Source organism: Durio zibethinus, chromosome 9 (genome assembly GCF_047325235.1).
Source record: "Durio zibethinus cultivar Kanyao isolate XHJ-2024 chromosome 9, ASM4732523v1, whole genome shotgun sequence".
In the NCBI taxonomy this organism is placed as follows: Eukaryota; Viridiplantae; Streptophyta; class Magnoliopsida; order Malvales; family Malvaceae; genus Durio; species Durio zibethinus.
Window position 1 is genome coordinate 24268481 of NC_143170.1, and position 20014 is coordinate 24288494.

Consider the following 20014-nt stretch of genomic DNA (forward strand, 5'->3'; position numbering starts at 1 on the left):
AAAATTCAAATCTTGTTTGAATTTATTTTCGTTGTTTTTTCCGTTTTATTTCAAATAAATTTTTTATTTATTTTTAACTTGAAAAATAAATACATGTTATAAATTATTATTATTATTATTATTATTATTATTATTATTATTATTAGGATCCTCGTCGTTAAAAATAATATGTTAAGAATGTATTGGATTTCAATTAATTAATTTTTTACTCTCATTGACTCATTCTATAATTTCAATTTTTTTCTATTTATATATTTTAAATTTAGGATCCACTTAATTTTTAACCATTAAGGTATCATATTGGCCATTGGGACCGAGGACATAAAATATTTATAGATTGAATTAAATCTAGTTAAATTAATAATTTATATTTTTATAATATAATCATGATAAAATATTAAAAATTAAACGAATAAAAAAACAAAATACGATTAGTTTAACGCATAAAATTTTAAATATGAACACAAATATTTTTATTATACATATTACACATATAAGACAATTAACATTAGTATCATTTTAAATTTTACACGTCATATGATTAACATAATTATCATTCTATTTATTTTTTTAGACAAAAATACTTATAAAAAGGGGAGAGGGCATTTTTGTCCTTTCATAAAGGAGAACCCATGTTCCATTCACATTTGTTAAATAAAAAGCTGGGTCGCATTTTTCAACACGCTCCGGTTTTCCTTAGTTGGACCAACCTGATTTCGTTAAGGCCTATAAAATAGGCGCAGGGTAATGAAAATCAACTTCAGAATCACGCCCGCAATTTCTTACCTTACGAACTGATCAACAAATTTCTCATTCCCCCCTTTCTTCTGAATACCCTTCATCTCCTCCACCAAGCAATCCTCTGCTGAGAACTGAACACCGTTTCAATTTTTGTCAATAGAGAAAGCAAAGAAAAGAAATGGAAGGAAACAACAACTCGTACGGTACATCATGGGCAGACCAATGGGACTACAACGACGCACCCCCTGCAGCCAGCACTGTGAACAAGAAGAAGAGCAGCAACAGTGGCACAAGCGCAAAGTACAAGCAGAAGTTAGGAGAAGGGCTTGGAAAGACCAAAGCGGTGGCTTCAACTGGGGTGAAGAAGGTCAAAGAAGGAACCTCTTTGGGAATTCAATGGATCAAAGACAAGTATCAGAAAACTACCCAGAAGCACTAGGATTCTCTTCTCTACCACCGGACATAAATAGATCATATACCATGTTGAAGCTTTGTTTATTATCTTTTGTTGTTTGTATTCTTGATCTTACTCACCGTCATGACTCATTCCTTTATTGCTTTGTTTTAATGTAAAAAATATATAAAGGCCGCAGGGTTTATTGTATTTGAGATCTGTATGGTATATTATGAATAGGATTTTCTGAAACTTTAATATCCATCATTAATCTCTCTGTTTCTTTTTTGTTTTGGTCATCGTGCTATTTGATCAGTTGACCTTGACTTTGGCGTTACGAAGCTGCCGGCACGGCTAGGCCACTTCACCATTTTTGCTTTTCATTTTTTCTTTCTGATAGTAGCCTTTTTTTGGGGAGGGGGGGTGCTATGGCCTATGGAATGGGGCCTGCCTATGTTGTTGTTTGGGTCATGGATCTTTTTACCGTCATTACATTTAATATGGTGTCTAAAATTTTTAGAGGTTAGGATTAGGGACATGATGTGAGCAGAATTTGAGATTATATTAGATTAGAGGGGGAAATTAGAGGGTTCCCATTGGATTAATTAGTCTCCAACACTCGGTTGCTATGGACATATTTTATTTAGTTAGTGATTTTGTTAGGCATGTGAGATTACTTATACTGGTTATATCATGCTGAAACCAAACCTATGGCCGGTGCAGCATAGATTGCTTGTGCCTAACGAAATTACATGTATCAGAAGTATCGAATTTACTTCACATGGAGGCCAACCACTCAGATTAATTATCAATAAATTCGAACGAGAGAAGTAGCAAGCAAAGCAAGATCCCTAAGCTTGAAAAGTTTCTTGTATGATCCTTAAAGAGATAAACTTTAACCAAGCCACCCATACAATCTTAAGTGAAAAGCATCCAAACAGAGATGCTTCTAAGTCATAGGCCCTCCTCCTACTTTGGTGTGGCAAATACAATCCCAACCAACCCTAGCCTACCAAGCATCATCCCCCTTTCTTTTCAACGAAAGGCAGAACAAAGTTGAGTAACTCTCCGAAGTGACCACGTTTCCCTTTTTTTTTTTTTTGGGAAGCCAGAAAATAGTGTACCGAAGTGTTGCAAAGTGAAAAGCACAAATTGAATCAGCTGCAACCTACTAGCAAAAGACAAATGCTCTTGGAACCTTAGCTATTAATCCTTGCAATTAACCTCTCCACTAATTAAAGGGAGCAATTTTTGTCAATTAGCTTCTCTTAGTATCTAGAGGAACACCCAAATATTTATATATCTCAGTAAGTTTTCTATGTAAAATCCAAAAATTTCTTGTCGAGATGAACATCATATTTATGTTAATTTTTAGGTTTGATTTAAATGTGTGAGAATCTGAAAATCTACCTTTTATGATCGTTCCAACTAAAAAAATACAGATTACATTGCAAAAGGAGAGCTCCCACCAAAATGTAGTATCGATGTGTCATTTTGATGATCGTGATGTGTTATCGTGCACTAAGTGACGAAACATAAAAACTCTACTAAAGGGGTAGATTACTAGACTAGACAAGGGAAAGCCTATGTACACGCATAGGATGCACCAAAAAACAAATTGTTTTTCCTGCCACATCTGCCTTTGAAATGGAATAAAAATTGCCATACCAATTTTTTAATTTTTCCAAAATGCCTAGTATTTTAAACTTTTTAAGTAGCATGCCAAGCAAATGAACCGACAGGGTGATAATAGCATGCAATACTTGAAAGACGTGAGTTGGGCCGTAGAATGATAAAATATTTAAACTTATTTCAATATAATAAAGCAAACATTTTCTAGAAATTGAAATTAGGTTGGAATTAGATGGGTTTTTGTATAAATATAGAGTATTCCATCTTAATCAATGGACTAAATGCTCAATTTAAAATTCGTTTGGATGGTTATTGAATTTAGAATTAAATGTTTTTATTTTATTCAAATTAAGATTAAAATATTTTTTATTTGTGACAATATTCAACTTTTTTAAACAAAATTAGTGAGGTGAAATACATGCACAATTAAATCTAAAAAAATTGACAAATGAATATGATGTGTAATTTTTTTAATTTTAAAAATCTTATTTTAATATATTTTTATGTTTTTTATTTTGCTAAATTATTCTCTATTCTCATTCTTTCTCTTTTTTTTCAATACCTTGGATCTATTTTCTTTTTTCTTTCTCCTCAGTTCATCCTAAAATTTTTAAAAAAATTATTCTTAAAATAAAAGTTCTAATGTAATTTCTAATTCAAATAAAACTTTATCTTGTTATGAAAATTCAAGGTTGGTAAAAATTTTGCCTTTGTTCTGAACTTTTCATGCTCTGTTTATTATGAACACATTTTTAAAAATTTCTCTAATTTTGTTCTGTCAAATCTTAAATATGCAAGGTTCTAGAGGTGTGTTTTATGATATAAACACGTATGAGCTAATTTTAGCTAACTATGAATTGATAGAAGGTAGAGTTCAAAGCTCCATTTTTTAATCTTTTGATTTTTTTTAAAAACTTTTACAGGTTTATATTTTTCTTAGGTTTTTTTTTTTTTTTGTAAATTGGGTTCTCCTTTTTGGCTTGAATGTTCTTATTTATGATTTTTTTTATCAATCCAAAAGTAAAATCAAACTGAAACTTGAACAAAATATATTCAATTCTTCATTGAATGATCAGGTCAGTACAAAAAAATTATCATTGAATGATTTTTATTAAAGGTCACAACAAAAACTGACCTGACACATCAGCACTTCTAAACAAAAATCCATAAAAATTTATAAAAGTTAATAAAAAGGAAAAAAAGCTAAGCATTAATAACATTGACAATAATAGTAGTGGAACTTGCATCATCAGTAATAGAAGCACCACCAATATCAGTGTGCACCTCCTCAGCCTCACCCTCTTAGCCTCGACCCCCAAAGTGACCTCAAGCTCGACATCCAATGCTCCATCTTTTTCTTCTCTCTCTCTTCCTCCGTGAATTGAGTTAGAGGAAGCTTTGATATGATATTGTTGATGTCAATATCAGAGAAGTCAAGGTTAGGGTTGACAAATTTGACCTGCACCTCATCCTTAGCCAACTGAAAGACCTCGAGCACGTTGTCCTTGGAGAACTCCACTTAGAGCTTGAAGAATTCACTTGAGGTCTTAAAGTCCTCAATAGTTTTCTATTCTTCATTCTCATTCTCCTTAGCCTCCAACTCTGACCTCAGCTTCACTATCTCAGTTTGAGCATCACCAAGTTTTATTTCGACCTACTTCCCCATATAATCCACTAATGCACTTTCAATGTGGATGGCCTCTAGCTTGGTTGTTAGCTCATTAATTATTTTTCTTTGCTCAACTTCTTTTTTATGAAAGGCATTGAGGCTAGACCTCACATTGCCTAAAGCATCCAAGCTTTTCTGATGCTTCTCATTCAAGATGATTATATCTTTCTCGACTTTAAATAGGTGGGCCATGGCTAAATATACGTGATGAAGGGCTTGGGTGGTATTGTCCACAGGTGCAATGGGAGTTTTTGAAAGACAAACTCAGACTTAGCGAAATGAAAAATAGAATAATGATCGATCGAACTAAAGTTGAACAACACTTATTGCTATGAGGAATCATGAATTTGCATAACCTTTTGGCTACCCTAGAGTTCTCTAAGGGGTTATCAACTAAGGTATACTCCAACCTTCTGCAAACCCTTTCTGAGCTAGACCCTAATGCCCTAGATTTTGGATTCTCTAAAAGGCCTTGATCCTTAACTTCTTAGTAGGTAGAGTAGTAACCAAAGAAGGCTTTTGATTAGCCTTAGTCTTTTATTTTCTTATGGATAGAGAGTGCTAAGCTAAGGAGCTCGATAGCTTACCCATTATGGGGTTGTTCACCTTATTCTCCCCACGAAAAAAGGCTTCAAGCTGGATCTTTTTGCTCTAGGCCTTTTTAGGCTAAGGCTCATGTTGAAACTGAAAGAAGTTAAAGTCCTTATTGAAAAACATCTCCATAAATTTGAGCTAAAAGTTAGATAAAAATTAGGTAAAAATAAAAATCCTATGAGGTTACCTCACACTACCCTAGTATTGTGACTCATTTATTGTTTTAGGGAAGTCAACTCGTAAATATATATATATATAACAATCTCCCCATACAGGTATACTTCATTATTTTATCCCAATCTATTATGTTCAAGACGAAGAGAGCAATAGGCACATTTACAAAACAACTGGACTCATTTATTATCTCTCATGCCTTTACCCTAACCTCAACCTCAACCTCGGTATCGATTTCAGCATTTTATCTTGTTTTTGTTTTTCAAGGTAAAGGAAAAGCAACTTTCAATTTTTTAAGAAGCTTGCACAATCAACAAATAGTTTTTTATTGGGCTAAGCTATTATGTAGTACCACCTGCTATCATTGGGTTACCTTTTAATGAAAAAAATTTTTTAAATAGAAGGAAAGAATATCTAAGTATTGACAAAGAATAATAAAACTTACTATGTATCGTATAGAGTTTGAGGGGAGCTAAATGATGGTTAAATTGTAAGAATTAAAATTGAAACAAATAGAGGGTGAAGTAGAAAACTTAGACCGACCACAAATAAATCCTAATACACCCAGAGCCGACATGATTCTAGTTTATCTGTTACCCAATTTGAGGAGTTCAACATTAATATCTTATACCTTTTCTTGGAAAAATGAAAGTTTGTCACCAGACCACAATTATGATGAGCTAAACACATATTAGAAAAGTCTTCAGGATTAGCCCTACCTTTTTGGCTCCCTCATCATATCTTTAAAGATCATACCAAGGTTATAAGGAGTATATATATGAACTTTAGCCAACTCATCATGCTCCGAAGAACTCTCTTTCTCACTATCATTTCCCCTAGTTTGGGCACTCCTTTCTTCATGTTTTTCCTCATAACCCTTTTTATCGTCAGACTATTCACCATTAAAAAATTCTGACTCATAAGCAGGAGAATGATTTTGAAATAGAACGGTGATTGAGAGCAACACGACCTTAAGGGAAAAAGAAAAGGGAGAGACCTCTTGAGAGAAAATGTGATTTCAATAAGAGTTGATCGAGGAGGAATGAAAGTGACAATGAGAGTATTTATAGAAGGAAAAGCAAAAAAGAAAAAGAAAGTTGATGAGACTACACCTAAAAAAAGGAAACAACCAAAGATGAAAGAAGATCAACCATAGAAAATGGACAAACCCAAGAGACAATACAATAAGGTTGAGGTTGATTCTTTAAATCAAAATTTATCTGAGCATGTAGCTTTTCTGTGCTTATGACCCATTCTTTTCTTGCCTAAGCATTCTCATCATTTTGTTGCTACCCTTTCTTGGATATGGGTTAAGCTAATAGGCCATATTCTGATAGTCCCAACTTTTAATTACTGGTGGAACTAGGTCATTGTCGTATTTTCGAGCTGATCTCTTTTAAGTTCTACCCTGAAACACCCGACCTCCTCAAAATTAAAACTAAAAAACATGATAGAGCAAACATACCAAAGAAAATTGAGAGAACATATGAAAAAAAGAATGATAGTAAGGCCAGAAAGAAGAAAAGCTTTGAAGGTCAAAAAACTTAGATCAAATTGAGAGCAATGAAAACAGAAAGGTGAAAAATATAGGCCCTAATAGCCCTATATATAATTGTACCTCAAATCATATGAATGGCCCAGGTTACGACACATATCAGAGTATTGTTGAAAGATGTCCATTCATCTTCCTTATTCTAGATTTTGCCTCATAAACTACCTTTCTCCTCATTTAATGCTACTAGATTAGCCAGACTGGATGACTCTCTATGTCAAATCGATCAAACTGGATGGATTCTCCAACTTAAATCAGCTTGACAAACCAACGTTTAGTTCACCAGCAAAATCCAAAACAATGATCTAAATTTAAACTTCTAGAGAAAATGTCTTAGTCCCACTTCGACTAGAAGAACTTTCATCCCAATCTCGGATCATCCCAAATAAATGACACTTCGATAACTTTCAAGCTGGTTATGCATGTAACTCAAAACACATGTATGGGATTGAAACCCTTACAGGTTAGACCATTATTCAAGGCCAACTATCACTTAATGCCAACCTCCACATTGACATCGGCTACAAGGGATTGAATCTCACGTCATCCCCCTTCACCTATTTGGCTTGCATGAAATATGTTAATCGCACACCCAACTCAAACTACTTGGTGGAGGGATAAAATGTTAAGGATATTTAGTGGTCAAAATGGCATATTGGCATTTTCCCCAACTAGGAGCCCCTAGCAGACAATCAAGGGTAATTCAAACATTTGTGTCGATTTAATATATCATGTTAGCCTAATACACTTAGTACTGCATTAGTTCGACCACGTCATTATTGTTCCTCATTGGTTTTCTATCTCTCATTTATAAATATAAACATCTAGGCATTATCAAGGCAAGTCCCATCTAGTTTTAACCCTTCATTTTTCTTTCATTCCAACCTTTTCTATTTTGACTTGTATATCAGAGTACAAACACAAGTAATATTTTTGTCTTTGCATTTAACTACTCTCTTCTAATCTTCTATTCTTTTAAGAATACTCCTACGTTAGAACTCGGCATAAATAGATTCCAATTAGATGTTTATGTGATGTTGACAATAATTATTTATCTTAGCAAAAAAAGAAAAGACATACGATACACAGTTGAACATTATTTCAATAACAATCTTCACAAATAGCAAAAATATGTACCAATCAAACAAAACCTTAGCAATCAGAATTTAAAGTTATTATCTTATTAGAGAAACAAGTGGTGTTTTTTGAATGCTGGTAGAGTCAATGCTGGAGCCACTGACAATCTCCGGTGTCGACACTTACGTCTTTGTTGAACAATGAAAGTTTGTTTTCGTTTTGGTTTCCCAACGTTATGTGAACTATAAACTTAGAACTATGTTTATATTATTATAAAATTGTTGATTTTAGAGGAAGAAAAAGTGAAAGGGTAGCTTTGGGTGTTAAATAAGTATGCAAATTTTAGAAGTGGAGATTGAAAGAAGAAGAATGAAGGAAAATGGTGATCAGTTGTTATTTGTTTCTCTCGGAATATAAAAGAAAACTAAGAGAAAGATAAGTTAAGAGATGAGTCTCATTTTAAAAAATAAAAATAAAAGTACCCCTATTAGGAAATTAAAATTTAATACTAGCTTAGTTTGGAAGAAAGCTCATTTATTCTCATCGTGGAGCGTCTAATGTTATTGTTATCATAGACGTTATAACTGATTTCAAATTACCGCTCACCCAAATCCCTATTTCAAATGTTTTAAATTCCTATCCCTCCAATTCCGAAACCAAAACCCTCCCGTTCCTCCCTCTCTTTCAAAAAATATCACCCCGCCAATCCAACGCCCCCAAACCCATAACTAACTTTCACTCCCCTTTTTTAAAGGCCCCTCCACCCTCCACATCCTTCAATGCTTCCCATCCCTCCGCCGTAAACATGCCGCTATCTGCTTCTTCGTCTCTTCCCGAATCTTCCGCTCGTCATTACTCGTATAGCCGCAAGCAGAAATCCCTCGGCCTCCTTTGTTCCAAGTAAATCTCTATCCCCGCTATCTCACTTTAAAATATTGTTTTTTCAATTCTAAGATTTACTTTTCCTTTTTAATTTTTACTTTGCAGTTTCTTGAGCATGTATAATAATGACGGCGTTGAATTGATTGGTCTTGATGAAGCCGCAGCAAAATTAGGTTCTTATTTTTTTTAAGATTTACCTATGATTTTATGTTTTTTTTTTTTTTTTAATTTTTGTAGATCTGATTTGCGTTTTGGGGTATTTTCAGGAGTTGAGAGACGGCGGATCTATGACATTGTCAATGTTTTGGAAAGTGTTGGGGTAATTTTCTTTTCTTTTCTTTCCTTTTTTATACTTAGTTTATGATTTTTGTGTAAATGAATTTTTTTGGGGGGCCCTTTTGTTTGATTGATATTTAGGTTCTTACAAGAAAAGCTAAGAATAAATATACATGGAAAGGTTTTGGGGCAATTCCTAAGGCTTTACAAGATCTTAAGGTAAATTCAAAGCTTGTTTTTTTTCTTTTTATTGTTTGGTTTAGTTTCATTTGTTTAGTTTGATTAATTTTAAATCCAGTTATTTAAAATTGAATTAAATTATTTTATTTTTGTTAACAGAGCTGAATTTATTAATTTGTTAATTACATGATAATTATGTTACCCTAAGTTTACTGTTTTAAAAGATGGTTGAAGATTGAAGGGGAAATTTGCTGATATCTTCTGTCATTTCATGTTATGGCAGGAAGAAGGTTTCAGTAGTAACTTCAAAAACGTTGATGCCAATAATAATGCAAAGGTAAGTAGATTAGTTTTTAACAGTTCTTTTTCTATCAGAGTATTTCATTTTCTTTTATTTTTTCTTAAAGAAAAACCTTATGTTTCAAATTGTCTTAGGTCACTGATGGTGATGGTGATGATGATGATGATGAAAATGATGAAGGATTTTCCAACCCTAACACTGGAAGTCAGACTGAGACTTCAAAACCTAGCACTGTTCTTCAGTCTTGTGCATCGTCAAAAGTTGGTAAATTTCATGTTTGAATTACAATAATTTTATTTGTTGTAATTGCCATAAGATCTTGATGTTTTATTAATGTGCAAAATAGCAATGGCTTGCTCTGATTTGACGTGCAAACGAGTCATTGTCTTTTGGGTGATTTAGTGATATTTAATGAAATTTTAATAGGCAACTGTTAATGACATCTCATAGGCCATCTCTTATGTTTGCAGATAACCGAAGGGAAAAATCCCTGGGACTCCTTACTCAGAATTTCGTCAAGTTATTTGTCTGCTCTAATGTGAGCCTAGTTCTTGCTTCCCATGAATTGCATTGGATTTCTTTGTTTTGATCATCATTTGTTGTTTCTGAACAACTGCTTTTCAGGCTGAGTTGATCTCTCTTGATGAAGCAGCGAGGTTATTGCTTGGTAATGCTCACAATGCCTCAATAATGAGAAGTAATAAATCTGAACTTTTCCCACCTCATCCTCAATTGAGAAATAACTACAAAGGGATTAGCTGATTGAGTGGTGTGTTTTTCATTTGATGATTCAACAGCAAAAGTAAGGAGGCTATATGACATTGCAAATGTGTTGTCTTCCATGAATCTTATTGAGAAGGTAAATAGATCATTGAGAAAACTAATGAGGGATTAGAACTTCTTTAACTATGATCTCTGCGGCCTTGAAATTGTTATTGTTACAGATTTAAGTTACAATGCTTTAAAGCTCTTAATTTTAAAAGAAATTTGTGCAGACCCATACTGTAGATACCCGGAAACCTGCATTTAAGTGGTTGGGGCTGAGAGGGAAATCAGACAAGGAACCTGCTGATCCCTTGGATCTTAATGAGTCCAAGAAAAGGGTGTTTGGAACTGATGTTACAAACATTGGTTTCAAGAAAAATAAGGTTGATTCTTCAAATGATCCGAATGCCAATCAATGCGCAAAGATGAAAAAGCAAATAAAAGTTGAAAATTTGGTGACTCTGGCTGATACAAGCAGCTTGGAGAATTCAAGACAAAGTTCGAAGAGCTATCAATTCGGTCCTTTTGCTCCTGTAAACTTGACCAAAGCCAGTAACTCCGGGGATAATATGAAACGGGTTAATGATTGGGAGAGTTTTGCTTCCACTTACCGTCCTCAATATCACAATCAAGGTAAGGTATAGTTTAATTCTCTGTTATACAAGTAAGTTTAATATTTTGATTGTACAATTGCTTTTGTTTCATTCCTAATGCGCTGAAAAATTGGTCATCATAAACAGTAATAGTAACTGAGTAAGTTACTTGTACATATTTTAAAGATTTACAAATGTGAATATCACATGTTAATTTGCTAAAATATTGTTTAATGCTCATAAGTGTACTAAAAGTAAAACAAGAAAAAGAATAGGGTTTCTATACGTTTCCTGTTAGATGAGCTCTATTATCGAGACTCATGGCAATTCCATTCCATTTTTATGAGTTAATCTTGGATCATTTCACATAGAACTGTGGTGAATAAAAAATTTAAAATACAAGCTTCCTGTGATGTAACATTTCATCTGGCCAGCTGCTCTGTACCTTTGGTCTTTTTAGCACTTTTCACAGTTTATCAAAAATATGAAAAAAGTTCTTCGAGTTATTTTATTTTTTAAATAAATTTTATATTTTTATTATACTTGAATAAATTTTTATTTTTAATTTATATTTAAATAAATTTTTATTTTTAATAAAAGATTGATTTATATTAAGGATTCGTTTAAATATAAATTAAAAATTAAAAATTTATGTGGATATAAATTAAAGGTTAAATGCTTTTAATTTGAGTGTAAATTAAAATTTAAAAATTTATTTGAATACAATAAAAATATAAAAATTTATTTAAATAAAATGATAAAATTCAATAATTTTTTTTGTTATTTTAACCCTTTGTCTTTCTGCCACTTTAGCTAGTTAGATGATAGACTTGTTTCCTTTTTGGCTGTGAGCATTTTCTTAGGTACTGCTTCGCTGATTATGCACATTGCTACCTAGTTTGGCAGTGCTTACTAGAATTAATGCTCTTGTAATACAAATCTCATTTTGCCGACGTATTGCAGCTTTAAAGGACCTCTTTTCTCATTACATGGAAGCTTGGAAATCATGGTACACGGAAGTTGCTGGCAAGAAGCCGGTACAACAACTTTCATAATGCTTTCGCCACTTGCTTTTCTCGTTTGGACTGCTCAAAGACTATAGGCAATTGGAAGCCATTCATTTCCTAACCTCATCCGTCTCCCTTCTCTTTTCCCCAATTTTTACCTTTTCCTTTTACATAGAAGAGATTAACTCTTGTCCGTATCATTCTCTCTTTTCGCGAACTTTGAGTGACAACACTTGTACACAATTAAAAAGCTTTGCTTGATAGAAATGATAAAAATCGTGAGAATAAAAAATTTGTTATTTTAGTAGTTAAATTCATAATTATTTTTCTATTTTATAATTTAATCATTAAATTAAAAATTTTTTCATTTTCATCTTTTTTTTTTAATCTTTTTTATCAAGCAAAATAAAAAAATCGGTGCATTTGTGTCGTTTCCAATTCTGCTACAGTTGATTAGATAAATTTACGTTTTTTTTTTGCTTCTAATTTTCCAGTTGTGCCAAGAATAAGGAATTACATCACTAGATTGTCATGTACTGACGGGAAGAGCTGATGAGTGCATTGCAAGAGATCTTTCTTCATTCTCTTAAAATTTTCAGCTTTTCCTACTAACATGAATGAGTGCTCTCAGAACATGAGAATCGTCTGATCTGAACAAGTTTCTTCCACCTTAATTCTCACACAAATTATTTGTGTCCATAAAAAAGCTCACCTTTTAGTAAGAATTAGGAATGTAAACAAACTTATGAGCTATTCAAGTTTGATTTAAAAATATTTAAATTTGATACATTAATTGTCAAATTAAAGTCAAGTTTAAATTATTCGTATAACAAATCAAAACAAATTTGAATAGTTTAATATTCAATTGAGAGATTCACAAATTTAATCAAGTTTTTTATTTTTTTAACATATTTAATATATATACAATTTAGAGACTTGTAAGTTTAATTAAGTTTTTATTTTTTAATATATTTATTATATATACAAGTAAATAATAAAAATATACTGTTCACATCAATATTTATAACTTTACATGGATTATTGAGTTATGTTCAAACAGTTTAATTAAATTACAAGTTGAATTTAAATATAAAAAATGAAATTCAATCAAGTTTGAGACGAACTTTAAACTTTAAATTTCAAATTGAGTTGAGCTTAAGTTTAGTAGCATATCACCTAATTCAGTTCGAATTCACTCTAAAATGAACTTGTCTAACATTTCAATATATCTATCCATATATATATATATATATATAATATAATATAATATATATTTGAAGATGTAAGTTATATGAGTAAATTACCTTATGAAATATTCTGATTTTCCTACTTGAAAAAAAATGTAATGAGCAACAACCGTTACAATATGACAAGGGCAGATAAGAGGCATACAGGAGAGAGCCTGGTGGTGGCGAATTGGGAATGGATGGGATGGAAATCATAGAAGTATTTCTTCTTGAACACTGACATTTAATGTCTTGTTCGGAAGGACAATGCTACTGGTGACCACTACTTCATCTTCAACGGCCACTGCTTCTCCTGCAACAAATATGCAAAAATACCAGATTTAGAGTTTTGAGTAACATTTTATCTTGCAACTAGGAACCAAAATAATAACGGAGTTTTATCATTTGCAACATACCGAGAATTGTAATCCCGAGTTTGGTGTTATAGTCTCCTTCAGCCTGCAACAAGTCTATTGAATTTAGCACAAAATGGCAGGTTGAAAAGTGAAAGAGAAAAAAAGTTTCATTTTTATTTCATGAAGTTGATAAAAAAGATCTAGTATTTCAATCATGATGCCTTAATTGAACTTAATACTATTATCAAATGTAACAGTTTTTAAATAAGTAAGACATCATCAGTGAATCAAGGCAAAAAAGTTGTCAATAAAGTAGCATATAACTGGTTAATACAAATACAACATCCTTTCAGTCATCAATATCATGTAAAAATAACCATAAGTTAAACTTGCCTGAACACGGGACCATTTCCCAATAGAAGACTTCCACCCGACAATGGCATGAAAAACAACTGCATTTTCCTGAGGACAGAATAAACATGAGTCATCAATCCAAACAAAGAAAATGACCGATTAAAAATATTGAATTTGGATATATACCATGATTTCAACACCATCAAGAATGATACAGCTGATGAGCCTTACACCTGCTCCTATACGAGCATTGGCAGATATTGAGACATTGGGACCAATCTGTTTCACCATGCAGCGGACTATTCAATCCCATAGATGACGCAGACAACACTAAAGAAAGAGAACACTCAAGGAGTAACACCTAGGCTGTGATATTATTATCATTATTATTTTTAAAGCATTCAAGGATTGCAAAATAGTGTATAAATATCAGAAATGTGTTCTGATGCATTTCTTTCTCCCTACAAGCACAGCTATCAATCATATACTTTGTCATCCATTTAAAGTGGTTCTGATATGTGGAACTACAACAAGAACTTGAAGGGACATAAAACGTCTTTGAAGTTCCAAAATTTTTTACAATTCCATTTACCAAAGAAAGCTTTATACTATCCAATACCCATGTGATTTGTTGGTAGTGTGTTGGACTCTTAGGCTCTGTTTCGTAGGAAGGAAATAGAAAGGAAAATGCTTTAATCTAATGGTTGAGCTACAAAATAGCACATGTTGTGACGTAGCTCCACCATTAGATTATAACTTTTTCCTTCCTTACCTCTTTCTTTCTTTCCTTCCTAATAAATGGAGTGTTAGTTCCACTGACTAAAGTTCAATCTCGAGCAGCGTCAAATATGAAAAAAAAAAAAAACTTTATACTAGACAAATTACCTAGAGCAGCAGCTGTACTCTTCTCTGCACAGACATGAAGTAAAGAAAGGATGTTACCTTAGCACTTGGATGTACTTTTGCTGATGGATGAATATAAACATCACCAATAATGGTGGCACTTTTTGTACCATCCCCACTGGCCAAAAGATTGGGAGAGGAGAACCGAAATTGTGCTAGATACAAAGCAGAACATTTTAGGGACATTCTGCAGATATTAACATAGAAAAATCAGGTTTACTTGAAGAGGAAAATTATGCTTGGCTTCTTCATTTTAGTTATGCAATTCCCACTTGAGTCTTGGCTTTGTTTGATGTTTTGATTTTGATTTTTCTCTATATTCATTTAAAAAATAATACAAAAACTAGGGAACAGAATGAAGAAGGGGAAGAAAAAGGAGGTTGAAACCACTGAACAAATAGCACCCTACAACAGTCTGGCTTACCCAGGGGTTTTAATTTGTTCCCAGAAATCCAAGGTCTCATATGTATACAACTGCTTCTTCCCCGCAAAAGGAGTCAGGATGTCTTGATCCAACCTCACAAAATCTGAGGGAGGATTCCTGATACAGGAACTTGTATTAGGATACATGTTGAGATACGCACGTTGATTCAGCTAGATCCAAAATGGACTAATGATAATTGTACCAAAAATTTAAAGAAATTAAATTCAAAATAGAGATCTTTTAAAAATTTCCCTATACAAAGTAATGCCCCCAGTATGCCTCACCTGGTACCTAAAATCATAATATGGGTCGAAACAGCCCTGAGAAAATATGTGCATTATTCAGTTCTATTTAGATTCCAGCTCCAGCCCCACTAAAACAGTGAAGTGTTGTGTATTTTTACCTATATAGCTATATTATATCCTAGAAAACAAAAGAAACTGCACGGCCAAAACACCACATATGATAATTTCATCTGCATAGGTTGATGTGAATGGAGGTAGAACTGAAGTAACATAAAATAAGTGCAACATTACTTGTGTCATTCCTAACGACAAAGACAGAGGAAGATGAATGGAGTACACCTAATGTTGCTGTCATGCCTTAAAATTAAGAAAAAGCATTGACATACCTTGTAGCTGACTGGAGGACTTCAAAGCTGGAGAGACATCTCAGATTGGCTGCAGGTAGAAAACATTAATTCAGACTTCAGCACGATGAATATTACTGATATTCAGATGTTATAGGAATATCTACCAAGGAAAAAAATTTTCTATTGGTTCATGATGTGGAAAGATGACATAGTTTCAAAAGGAAAAACAAACTGTATTTTTTGAAATGATCACCTAGTACAGGCCAGTGCATTCAATTTATGTTTCAGATGAGTACATAGCTGCAACATGTAGCAACTTTGAAATTAAAAACAAAAATTTAATTTAAAGATCTAGTATCACCAACCTCTGTCTTTTCGTCGAGAGGAAACACCCTGGATGACAGTAAAAATATCTGGTGTAAACACATAGACACCGCAATTGATACGGTCACTTACCTGCAGTACGGCAAGATATTAAATAAAAAGGAGCACCCATTAAATTGAAATGTTCAAAGAAAGAACAAAAAATAGAGAATTCGCCAAATAGTAGTTAATCTTTGATACTGCACATACAAAAGTTTCAGGTTTCTCTGTATAATGTAACAGTTCATTGGTGACTGGATCTGCTACCAACTCCCCAAACTGATTGGCTGACTCTGCTGAAACCTGTAAAGAGAAGAAAAATGAGGCCAAACTTCACAAGAACATACCAGTAAGATTACAGCATGACATAAATTTTCTTATTGTAAACATCTAGCAAGTCAGGTAACCAACCTTGATTACCAGGATAGTTCCCATACCACCAAATCTTTTGTGAGCGTCTGAATGCAAAAAAAGGTAAAAGCAATTAATCCTCTGAAAGACAAAATAAACAAAATGAACAAACTCCCAGCCTTTTGATCTGTGTGAACCATATAGCCCTAAAGTATTGAGACTAGAGATTTTGGCAACACAAAAAAACACTACAGAGGATGATAACATGATAGCAGTAAGAAACTCTAATCAGAAAATTGAGATCGATACATTAAGGGTTCAAGCATTGTAAAGAAGATTACCAAGCATTTCTGGCAATGGAAAACTACAGCAAACATCACAATTCAGCAAGAAGATATGAGACTGCAACAAAATAAGCACACAACACAATAGTAAGTCAAAGCAATGTACGAATAAACAGTGCAAATTACGGTCTGCATATTACTGCAAATATCGCTGTATTAAATCACAAGAAAGTGTAAAGACAAAAGGATATGCCTCTATGAACGAAATAGGTTAAGATAGAAACCGGATTGTCTTCCATGATCAGATCTCTGAAGTTGTAAAGCCCACCAGCTGAACCATGAGGCTTGTCTTCCCTTAAGTACCTAATAGCACATAAAATAAAAAGGATTACCACTAAGATATAGCAATCATAAAGACGTATCAATCCCCTCACCAGAATTCATATATATAAGTGAGCACGAAAGCCAGAAGTTACCTGACAGGTACTCTTAGCTCATTAGAGATTGATGCGACATACATAGCAAATTCACGCTCCTCGTAGAAACCAACTAGATAGATCTGGGCTAGGTTTGAAATCTACAACAGAAACATTGATCTTAATACATACCAGAACTATAAAGAAAAGTGCACTTTTATATTCTATTAGTATAGATCAAACTTTGTACCCTTTTACAAGCAGAAATTGGATGATAAACCATAGGTTGTCCGGCCAAAGGAAACAAAGGCTTCGGAACGTTCAATGATAATGGTCGAAACCGAGTGCCTTTAATATGCAAAATTCCGACAGGATTCAAAGTTATTCAATGTCAAACCTTCTTATTAAATCGAAAATGTTACTGCTAGACCACATTAAAATAAAAGGAAATAATAAATGCATTTTTCATTCCAAAAATTCAAACTACTAATCTGAAATCTCAAACACATAATTGACAAAGAAAGAACTTCACTCATTTGACTTCAAATTGTAAGCAGAAACCAAAGAACAAAGTCAGAGAACCTCATTATTCAATGCAAACAAACTTCATAACAAGCAAGCCATAATATCCAAGTAAAAAAATTTCCCGATAAAAACTTATCTCTGCACAATTTTTAGAATATAAAAGCCATACCTTTAGTGGGTCCACCCACCATGATCACAGCAACCACCTTCTCCTCTGAGCTTCCCATCTCCAAATCAACGAAAACCCAGATCTCCAATACACACCAATTGCCAAAACGAATTCTTATATAACTAAGCTAAGAGTACCCTTTCCTAAAAGGCTAAAACTAACTAACAAAATAAATTCACATTCTATACATGACCCAGATGTACAATTTCGATAAACATTCAGCCATCCGTTACCAACAAAATAAGCTCAAAGTAGCAGTGCCCAGAACGTCTGCACCTTCAAAAAGTAAAAGAGAAAGTGAGGGAGATGAATGTTAAGAGATATAAGAACGTAAAATAAAGCAAAGATTTTTGGAAGATCCAGTAAAGTGTGGGTAAAGAGTCAGATAAATGAGTAGAATTTCGGATATGCGAAGACACGACAGATCACTCAGCTTACTACAAGTACGCTAAAATAAATAAATAAACATATAAAACTAAAAGGCCAAAGCAAGGAAATTTCCTTGGCCTTTGCTCGACACGCATTGTCACTGGTATGTGTTTCTCTGGCGCGTGTTTTTACTCTTCCGTTATTGTGGGAAGGAGGTAATGGGCTTTTTGGTTGGGTGTAGTGGTCGGACACTTTCCCTTGTCGGCAAATGGCCCACTTCACTGTGTAGGTTGGGACTTGGGATTACGTGACGAACAAAGATTCACGTCAAAGTAGTTTTCGGAGCATATCACGTATTCACGTTTCGTTAGTGGAAAAAAGTATTATATGAAGTAATTATGTCACATTAGTATTTTTTTATTTAAATTATGTTATATAATTACATCATTAAAAAAATTATTTATTTATTAAATATTATATGTGATGATTAAATAGTAAATATTAATTATAATAAATTAATAAATTATTTAATAATAAATAATTAATTTTTTTAATAATATGATATATGATCAATTTGAATGAAAAAAATATGATGTAATTATTTTAAATAATTTTTTCTCATCATTATTATAATATAATTAATTGATTATAATTTAATATTATATAAAACTTATAAAAAATTATATAGAGTGATAGATTTTTACAAAATATTTTATCATAATTGATTAATTGTAGAATTATAAGTAAAATACTCCTATAATTTTAAAAATACAAATCCAATAATTTTTTTTAATTTGTTAAAAAGATTTGTATTCAATTCTTTGAATAGAAAATACAAATAATGCAACTTATTATTGTCTCATACATGCATTATAGTTGGAGTTTTTAAATTCCAAAAATAAAATTAAAAAATTATCATGTGTTTTTTATTATTATATTAGTTTACCAATTTTTTAATATATTTTTTAAAGATATGTAGAGACCCTTATTTCACTGGTGGACTGTAAAAGTTTTATCAACAATGTATTAGATGAATTTTCTTTTAAATATATTTTTTAAAAATTTTCTTTTAAGAATGATATTGTCACCAAACTAAGAATCCTTCAACTCCACTATTTCAGATGCTTTATTGGTTTTATGGTTTGGTAAATGATATTTTTGCATAATGTAATAATAAGGTATAAAAGTTTTGCATCTAAATTTACATAGATAACTCAAAAGAAAAACTAGAAAAGCTACTTCGCTATGATGGGGTAAACTATTTTTTTTATCAAAAATTATTATTATTTAGCAATATTTTATTACTTTGAATATATTTATAATTATTTTAATATAAAAATAATAAATAATAAAATAAATAAAAATATTATCAAAGTATTAAAATTAATATATAATATTTCATATATTGTGATTATAGTTTTTTTATAATTTCTATACTATATTTTGAGTGTTGTATTTTTATTAATCATTTGATCAAATGTATAATTTTCAATTTATTATACTTTATAAATCTTTTTGTAAAAATATTTTTAAAAAAATAAAAATAATTTAATTTTTTTTTTTTTTTACATTTATATTTATCATATTATATATATTTTTTATTTTTTATTATAGTAATTTAATATGTAGTTAAGTTTTATGTCATTAATTTAATATGTAATTTAATAAGAGTTTTATAGTAATTTTGTATAAATATATAAAAGCTTAAACCTTTAACAAAAAGGAAACAATTTGATATGGATAATCTACATTTTTGATATGTGGATAATCTAAAAATTGACATGTGTTCTTTATAAAATGCATTTTATTAAACTAAACAAATTTATTTTATTTGTCTTAAATCAT

At 32.0% G+C, this 20014-nt stretch overlaps 3 protein-coding genes across 6 annotated transcripts; 2 read left to right on the forward strand and 1 right to left on the reverse strand.

Moving 5' to 3' along the window:
• Window positions 1–731: 731 nt before the first annotated feature.
• LOC111317238 (uncharacterized) lies at window positions 732–1399 on the forward strand. Its single transcript, XM_022919683.2, has one exon. It carries the CDS (start codon window positions 920–922, stop codon window positions 1178–1180), a length of 261 nt encoding a protein of 86 aa, XP_022775418.2. The 5' UTR covers window positions 732–919; the 3' UTR covers window positions 1181–1399.
• A 7007-nt stretch (window positions 1400–8406) lies between these two features.
• LOC111317249 (E2F transcription factor-like E2FE) lies at window positions 8407–12133 on the forward strand. 2 transcript variants are annotated; one of them, XM_022919694.2, is made up of 11 exons: window positions 8407–8733; window positions 8821–8888; window positions 8982–9034; window positions 9133–9210; window positions 9455–9508; window positions 9607–9736; window positions 9943–10010; window positions 10097–10169; window positions 10270–10331; window positions 10468–10870; window positions 11794–12133. In XM_022919694.2, the coding sequence occupies exons 1-11, from the start codon at window positions 8639–8641 to the stop codon at window positions 11883–11885; spliced, it is 1176 nt and encodes a 391-aa protein (XP_022775429.2). In that variant the 5' UTR covers window positions 8407–8638; the 3' UTR covers window positions 11886–12133. The 2 variants fall into 2 exon arrangements, with proteins under 2 accessions (XP_022775429.2, XP_089622338.1); XM_089766212.1 differs by having other exon boundaries at window positions 8408–8733; window positions 10468–10875; window positions 11794–11929.
• Window positions 12134–13091: 958 nt separating this feature from the next.
• On the reverse strand, window positions 13092–18241 carry LOC111312043 (uncharacterized). 3 transcript variants are annotated; one of them, XM_022911987.2, is made up of 15 exons: window positions 17801–18241; window positions 17357–17454; window positions 17167–17267; window positions 16975–17053; window positions 16748–16808; window positions 16467–16513; window positions 16266–16358; window positions 16058–16148; window positions 15732–15780; window positions 15101–15217; window positions 14716–14863; window positions 13960–14052; window positions 13813–13881; window positions 13480–13522; window positions 13092–13376 (listed from the first exon to the last, which is right to left on the reverse strand). In XM_022911987.2, the coding sequence occupies exons 1-15, from the start codon at window positions 17856–17858 to the stop codon at window positions 13276–13278; spliced, it is 1248 nt and encodes a 415-aa protein (XP_022767722.2). In that variant the 5' UTR covers window positions 17859–18241; the 3' UTR covers window positions 13092–13275. The 3 variants fall into 3 exon arrangements, with proteins under 3 accessions (XP_022767722.2, XP_022767731.2, XP_022767738.2); XM_022911996.2 differs by lacking the exon at window positions 13960–14052; XM_022912003.2 differs by lacking the exon at window positions 17357–17454 and having other exon boundaries at window positions 17801–17939.
• Window positions 18242–20014: the final 1773 nt, after the last annotated feature.